The sequence below is a fragment of the Capsicum annuum genome, chromosome 10 (assembly GCF_002878395.1).
Source record: "Capsicum annuum cultivar UCD-10X-F1 chromosome 10, UCD10Xv1.1, whole genome shotgun sequence".
Taxonomy (NCBI): Eukaryota; Viridiplantae; Streptophyta; class Magnoliopsida; order Solanales; family Solanaceae; genus Capsicum; species Capsicum annuum.
The window spans coordinates 33,148,228-33,156,723 of NC_061120.1; the positions used below are offsets into that span (position 1 = coordinate 33,148,228).

At 27.3% G+C, this 8,496-nt stretch overlaps 1 protein-coding gene across 1 annotated transcript; it reads left to right on the forward strand.

Moving 5' to 3' along the window:
- Positions 1-1,657: 1,657 nt before the first annotated feature.
- Positions 1,658-4,156, forward strand: LOC107844772 (NAC domain-containing protein 43). Its single transcript, XM_016689121.2, has 3 exons — positions 1,658-1,906; positions 2,582-2,862; positions 3,367-4,156. The coding sequence occupies exons 1-3, from the start codon at positions 1,723-1,725 to the stop codon at positions 3,925-3,927; spliced, it is 1,026 nt and encodes a 341-aa protein (XP_016544607.2). The 5' UTR covers positions 1,658-1,722; the 3' UTR covers positions 3,928-4,156.
- The last annotated feature ends 4,340 nt before the right edge of the window (positions 4,157-8,496 follow it).

The window sequence follows — 8,496 nt, forward strand, 5'->3', positions numbered from 1 at the left end:
TATCACGTTGTGCCACTAGAAAGGACAATTCTGAACTGGAATTTTGGCATGACGCGACGCCATCGCGGTGCTTGACTAAAAAATGACTATTGGGAAATGACCCCTTGGCGCGATGCGGTGGTAATCGCAATGACACACTGAAAAAGGAAGAACGTGAAATTAGCCATTACCGTGATGCGGCCTTATCGCGTTGGACTATTGTTTTGCACTAAAAGTACCATAACTTCTCACCCGAATATCGATTTTGGGCAAAATTGGAAAGCTAATTAAATTTTCTATCACTTGGTGGGTCTTGAGATGGAAAATTCTGAGTATAACAAAAGATATGCTCGTTTTAATTCGACTAAGGCAACATTCTTATAAAAAATTCAATCGGTAAGGAATCTTTTGATTCGTCTAATAGTTAGGAGTTATTTGAGACCCTTATATACACCAAACTAACTCATAAAACTATCAAAGAACCATAATGTACTATGCATGAGCTTGAAACATGACGCTAGTATTGGTTTAGATTTTTGGGGTATTACACATATATTGTTGTATGGAGCAGAGGTTTGCTCACATTTATAAGATTTATGTAGTAGAGATAATGATGCTCAAATGGATGTTTGAGCATACTAAGGGAGATAGGATTAGAAAGAAGTTATATGGGTAAGGTGGGAGTGATCCCTGTAGCAAAGAAGATGAGAAAAGTGAGACTAAGATGGCTCGACATGTGAAGAAAAAGTGCACAGATGCACCAGTAAAGAGTTGTTCGTGGTTGGTTATAGAAAAAGTTAGGAGAAGTAAAATTAGGTCAGAGAAGAACTTAGGGTGGAAGATTGGACAGGATATGACATGACTTCAGCTTATAAAGGACATCATTCTAGATATGCGTATTTGGAGGTCGAAGAGTAGAATAGAAGGTTAATACCTAGCTAAATATTGCTGCACCTTATGTGGGAGAGGCAGGGGTTAGCCTCATGACCTCTCCGCCTTATTAGTACTCTAGTATTCAGTAGCCGTGTAGTTTCTCATCTATGTGTATTATTATTTGTTGTTTTATTTACTTTGTATCATGCTATTTGCTGCCACATTTTCTTGCAACCATTCCTTGAATACTCCTTTATTGAACCGAAGCTCTATTAAAAATAATTTTTCTATCTCTATCAAATATAGATAAGATCTGGATACGTCTCACTCTCTTCATACTTTACTCATAAAATTACATCAAATTTGTTGTTATATTATTACTGGCTGTAATTTTGTTAAGCTCCTTTATATTTATTTTTCTGTCTAATTTCTTCTTCTATGTATCAAAATCTAAATCACATTGGCCTTTCCCATGATAGAACTATAGCCTATTATACTCAGTAAGTTAAACTAGCAGTTCTAACTAGCTATATTTATATAATTTCATATATAAAGTGGTACCTTTTGTTACTTTCTTTCTTTGTGGTACCTCACATATTGTACCCATTTATGGGCCATACCAGTAATCTTTCTCTTTCTATGCAGGTGGCTTGCTCTTCTCGAAGCATAGTAAAAATTGCCCCCACCATAACTACATAAAATGACGTTCCAACATTATTTTTGGTTATATAATTTTTTTTTCAAAATCAAAAATGTTTTCTTGACTTATATAAGCTCCTCTCTCTCTATATATCTTTCTCCATCTCTCCACACTTATTTATTCTATACTCTGCTATATAGTAAGAGTAAGACAAAAATAAATCCATTTCTATGCCAGACGACATGAGTATTTCTGTAAATGGACAATCTCAAGTCCCACCTGGATTCAGATTCCATCCAACAGAAGAGGAGCTTTTGCAATATTACTTGAAGAAGAAAGTTGCAAATGAGAAGATTGATTTGGATGTAATCCAAGAAGTTGATCTCAATAAGCTTGAGCCTTGGGATATTCAAGGTTTGTGCTACATATTCACCTAGTTAATTATATACATTGACATTGACTTTGAATAGTTCTTTTACTATTCGTAAGTTTTAACATGATGTAGTCAAAAGCAGATTTAGGATTTTGATTTAGTACATTCAATCTTTAGGTTCCTACGGGTGAATCTATTACAACTTTTGAAGATATAGGTTTACAATCTATTACCTATAGATTAAGATTTTATTGATTTTTCATATATATATTTTTATGCTCTGCGTCGAAAATGTCATGTTGATATATGAATACATACCTATGTTTTCCGCCCATCACCTGTCAAGCATGTGTAATCTGTCTTATTTTCTAGGTTAATAATCTCACTTTTTATGAACAGTTACCTGCCATTATAGTTAATCATTGAGGTGTCATAATCGTTTTTAAATTCTTTTTTACAATACGAGAGCACAAAAGTTAAAACTCAAACTATACTTTGTCCTCAATGTACACAACTGAAAAGCTAGAATTTCTTACAAACGTTTCTGTCAGAATGCCGTCAGAAATAATTCTAGTGGAAAATCCATCAAAAAAGTATTTTCTAACGAGCCAATCTCGTGGTTATTATTTGCGTTATTTTAGTAATGGTAGCTCTGGAAACTTCATAATTATGGAATGAATAATAGGGTATGTATATATTTGTTTCTAATTTTGCAGAGAAATGTAAAATTGGATCAACTCCACAAAATGATTGGTATTTCTTCAGTCACAAGGATAAAAAATATCCCACAGGTACAAGGACAAATAGAGCAACAGCTGCTGGATTTTGGAAAGCTACTGGGCGTGACAAAGTTATATATTCTAATTCTCAAAGGATTGGAATGAGGAAGACATTGGTTTTCTACAAAGGCAGAGCTCCTCATGGCCAAAAATCTGATTGGATCATGCATGAATATAGATTGGATGATCACATCAATGATATTCACTCTTGTACTATTGTAAGTGAATCAACACTTTTTTTCCTCTCATAAAGTTGTTACTCCTTTCTATTAGTAGGTATTTGAATGAACACAAACTTTTAAAAAGTAACAAGGATTCTTAATACTGACATAATATTATTAGTATTCTTAAAACTTATGATTTTGAATATTTTTGACATTTTTATATAATTTTAAGAGCATGTCATTAAGGGTGCATAAAATGAAAAAAAAATTTCAAATACAAAAAGGTGTCATTAATCTTTATCTAACAAATTAAAAAGGAAAGTGTGACATATACTATACTTTAAAAAAACAAAATAGAAAAGAAGAACAAGAAGAAGAAAGGATGAATGTAGTTTTTGGTATTGTTGTTATTATTATTATTATTTTTTTTTTTTGGGTATTATCAGCGTATAAATGGTATTGTTTGTATTTTTTTTTTTTTTTTTGGTATTATCAACATATAAAGTTAAAACTTAATTATTGACATATTAATTAGTTGGTGCTTGTTGTGACTTTAAGGTTTGTAATGTTGTGATGGGAGAGTTGACACAAGAAGAGGGTTGGGTTATTTGTCGCATATTCAAGAAGAAAAATCACTTTAAATCGCTGGAGACGATAAGTCCTACAGCGAGTCAATCAGTTCCACATACCACGATAAGCCACAGACTCTGTCATAATGATGAAGGGGCCTTAGAACAGCTGTTCCATTACATGAGATCAAGCACATGCAAGGAAGAAAACAACGTCATCAATAATTATGACACTAATTTTTATGACAAATCCATGCAACTTCCAAGCCTAGATAGTCCAAATTCCTCTAGTGGAGATCATCCAAAGTCTATAAATTGTGATCAAGGGGGTTTGAATAATTGGATTGCTGTTGATCGTCTTGTAGCTTCACATCTTAATGGCCAAACAATTAATGATTATAATCATGATTATGAGCACCAATACAATACTAATATTGTGGGAGGTGGCAGTACTAATCATGATTATCAAGAAGAGTCATGTGATCTTTGGAGTTTTTCAAGAGTATCAACTAATGACTCGTTATGCCACGTGTCTAATGGAATGATCTGAGAAAGACAACACTATATATAATAATCATGTCTTGTATTAAAAGTCAAAATGCTTAATCATGAATTTATATAGGAAAAATTTTAGAAATAGCAATTATAGAGCCTTAGTTGTAACTTTTATAGCAACAGTTTTATAATTAAAAAAAATAATAAATTGTATTTTCTATTTAAGTAAAATGTTGTTATACAAATACATATACAACAAGATTTACTGTCTTGTTTTACTCAAATTAATTGAGTTAAATAAGAAATAACTATCTCATCTAATTAAATTCTCATAAATTACTTTTATTTAAATTAATAGATTTCTTTTACAATCAAACTCAAATAGGAAGATTATTATTTTCATGATCATTAAAATTTTAAAATATTATTCTCTTATATTTCTAACTATTTTTACTTGTTAGTTTTTTCATTTTTTTTTATCTTTTGTTTATTTTATTTTTTTTTTCTTTTTCATTTTTTACTTTCCACTTTATTTTCTTTTTTCTACTTTTTTTTTTTTTTCCTTTTTTTTTTCCTTTTTCATTTTTTTTTTCTTTTTCTCTTTTTTTTTTTGATTTTTTTCTATTTTTTTCCACTCTTCTATCTCTATCCTTTATTTTTAAAAGATGAATATCTATATCATATATACATATTCAAAAAATATACAAAATAAATAGACATACAGATCTGCATATGTATTTACGATAAAAAATATACATATATCTCTGCATATGTATTTACATAAATACATATCTGACTCACATGTATATACAAACATATAGGACACAAAATTTTTATAACAAAAATGACAATTATATACATAAACATATCGGTGATAAAAAAATACATGATACATATCTTAAACAGTAAAAGAAAACAAATAAGTACATATGTTACCCTTTAAAATGACATTGTATGTATAGTTCAAAGACAAATTCAACACCGTATACAATACATATAGCTCTGCATATATATTTACAGAATACATACCTGATCTATATGTATATTCTTATTTTATATGAGTCACCTTTGTATTCAAATACATATGAAGATATATGATATAATTATGTTTGTTACTATTTAATATGAATATGATATGTATTTCGTAAATACATATGTATGCTTTGTACTGTAAATGCATATCCAAATCTGTATGGCTATGTATTTTGTATGTTTTTTGAATATGTGAATGTGATATACATATTTGTCTTTTCAAAATAAAAGTTAGAGATAGAAGAGTAAAAAAATGAAAAAAATAAAAATATAAAAAGAGAAAAATGAAAAAAGAGAAGTGAAAAAGAAAAAAAAAAGAGAAATAGAAGTGTAAAAATAAAAGAAAAAAAGAAAAAAATAAAATAGAAAAAAAATAAGAAAATGAAAATAGAAAAAGAAAAAAAAAGACATGAAAAAGGAAAAAAAAAGAAAACGAAAAAGGAAAAAAAAAGAGAAATAGAAGAGAGAATATAAAGTGGAAAGGAGAAAATGAAAAAGAAAAAAAATCAAAATAAAAAAATAAAATGAAAAGAAAAAGAAGATGAAAGAAAATTAACAAGAAAAAAGAGGTATAGATATAAGAGAGTGAAAGACAGGAATGATACTTCATTTTGAAATCTTGAAGATCATAGAGATAATTATCTTCAAATATGAAAAAGGAGGAAAAAAGAAAACAAAACATAAAAAATAAAAAAAATAAAAAAGTAAAAAAAGAAGAGAAATAGAAGAGAGAAAATAAAAAAAATAAAAAAAATGATAAAAAAAATAAGATGGAAAAAAAGGGGTAAAAGATATGACTATATTTGGGGAGGTGAAATAATTGAGTGAAAATAGGAAAATGTAAAGTAGTGAGAGTAAAACATACACTTGCCTAGTTAATGAGTAAAATAATGTTACTCTTGCTATAAACTGTAATTTAACAAAAGTGTTGCTATTTATTGTAATTATAGTTTTAAATATGCTACTTTCTGTAATTTTTCCATTTGTATACTTTCTCCGTTCCATTTTACCCGTCCCAAATTGGGATGACACAACTATTAAGAAAACAATGATTGATAATATAACTTTATCATTTTATCCCTCTTAATTGTGTCTTGTTATTAATTCCAATATTGATGGATGACTAATAATAAGGAGTAATTAATTACACTAAAGATATAATGGGAAACAAAATTTGTCTTGTCATGATAAGTAAAAAAGGACAAGTAAAATGGAACATCAAATTGGAAAATTTGGGACGGGTAAAATGAGACAGAGGGAGTATGTTATTTTTTTTTATCTAATTAATCATGTAAATACTAATACTCTTTTACATAATTAAAGTTTGTCCTATTTAATGTTAACTAGAGTGCCTTTTAATCATTTTTAAATAAATTAGGAAACTTAGCCGCACTTCACGCGATCATAAAATACATTATTAAATGTATATTTTAATCTATTTTAATATATTAAAACTAATCAAAGAGCCTTAAATTGTGAAACTCAACCGTGAAATATTTTAATTGTATACAATAATATCAAACACATATTGTACCATATTAATATACAAAAAAATATTTTTTTCACCCAAGAGTATAATGTAAACCTTTTCAGTGCTCAGATATTGTAAATTTGTGGTCAATTAAATCCACTTTGTTATCATTGTGTTCTAATACATATTCGATCTAGTCAAAATACGTTTATTTCATAAAATCTAAAATAATTGAAATAAAAGCATCAATGATTTACACATAACTATTTAATGATTAAGCGTCACATTATATATTAAATATAAAAATATTAATGAAAATGAGATTATGCATAATTATTCACATTTAATGTATACTTTAATCAAAGGTGTAAAATGAGAAAAACTGATTAATTATATTCTAATTTTGTAAGTGACCAACTAATATGAGACATTTATTTTTAGTAAAATGATAAATTACAATATAGCGGAGAAAATATTATTTATGAGCACTTTTTATATGTACGTATTCTAAAGAACCTAAAGTCTTCTGATATATCTATTTAGCTTTTTTCTTTCAATACAATACTATTTTATTTTAAAAAATAGTTTCAGTTTATTATGAGACCAAACTTTTTCATTATCCTATAGTTACTTATATCTTACGCATTTTATATTTTTCTAATCATAATACATAATAAAAATATTTTTTTACTTCTCTTCAACAAAGGAGAAAAACAATTTCATTTCACAATTATTTTTTTGGTGCAACTACAATACGTAAAGAAGCAAAATTAAGTTTTAATATTAACTAAAAAGTGATTGTTAATAATATTTTGAAAACTAAATAGGTTAATAAATGTATATCTTCAAATCGAATCATCTAAATTAGTGAAAGATTGACAATTGTAGAGAGAGATACCATAAACTTATACATAAATTTTTGGAGGTTACAAACATGAAAGGTTACATTGAGAATTATGATTATCATTAAGAACAAAACTAATAAAGTTAAAGGTGAAAGTTAAGAGCTTTAATGAAATGTTGTCAATTATTTATAGAGAGAAGTATTATAAACTTATACCTCAATTTTCAAGGTTATAAACATGAAAGGTTACATTGACAATTATGAGTATCATTAAGAACAAAACTAATGGAAGAGTCTTAGTGAAAGGTTGTCAATTATTTATAAAAAGAAGTATCATAAACTTGTACATCAATTTTAAAGGTGATAAATAAAAGGTTATGTTGACAATTATGAGTATCATTAAGAACAAAACAAAGAGGAGAGAAATTGAAAAGGATACAGTAACCGTACTACAGTAAAATGAAAAAGTCATCATAATGTATAAGAAATAATAATGACAATTCAGTGTTTTTTTTTAAATGTGAATATATATATATACAAAAAAAAATAAATTTAACTATACCACACTATAAACAAATCCTAATAAAACTACTTGAAATATCTCTTTGTTTGATCTTTTTTTCTCGTTTTCTCCATTTTTAAATTTTCAGATGAAATAGAGTGTTATATTTTTCATCAAGTAAAGTATCTCAAACTTATAAATCAATTTTTGAAGGTTATAAACATGAAAGGTTAAGTTGGCAATTTCGAAATCATTAAGAATAAAACTAATAAAGATACCCATTAAAGGAAAAGATTAAGAACTTTATCAAATTCATGTGCGTGATTTTAAATTTGTTGCCAAACTTTTAGTTATTTTCACTTCAAAATAAAAAAGCATTGAAATCAAAATTAAATTCTCATCAACAAAAAATGTACTATCTTGCTCTCCTTTGAATGTCGCTATTCTTAAACTAAAATAAGTCCGTTTTTATAATAGTAGCTCAGTAGCACTTTAATAAATGTGAAAATAGAGCTTTCAAAACTATAGATTTCATACAATAATAAATAAAATAATTGATGTTAGTAAATATTAATTTTGTCTTACTTGGATCGCCTAAAATTAATTAACTATTAACACGTTTGTAACTAGAACGATAAGGATGCAAGACTTAAAAAAAAAAAAAGAAAACACTAAACAAAATTTCTATTATATAACACATGCCATATTATTTTTTTAATGATCTCATCATTCGGTCAGTTGTGAATTGCATAATATAAGAAATAAACATGAATAT

Excerpts from the sequence above, each read along its gene's own strand:
- LOC107844772 (XM_016689121.2), top strand. The coding sequence starts at position 1,723 with ATGCCAGACGACATGAGTATTTCTGTAAATGGACAATCTCAAGTCCCA. Across the intron at positions 1,907-2,581 it reads TGAGCCTTGGGATATTCAAG|AGAAATGTAAAATTGGATCA; the intron begins GTTTGTGCTACA and ends CTAATTTTGCAG. Across the intron at positions 2,863-3,366 it reads ATATTCACTCTTGTACTATT|GTTTGTAATGTTGTGATGGG; the intron begins GTAAGTGAATCA and ends TGTGACTTTAAG.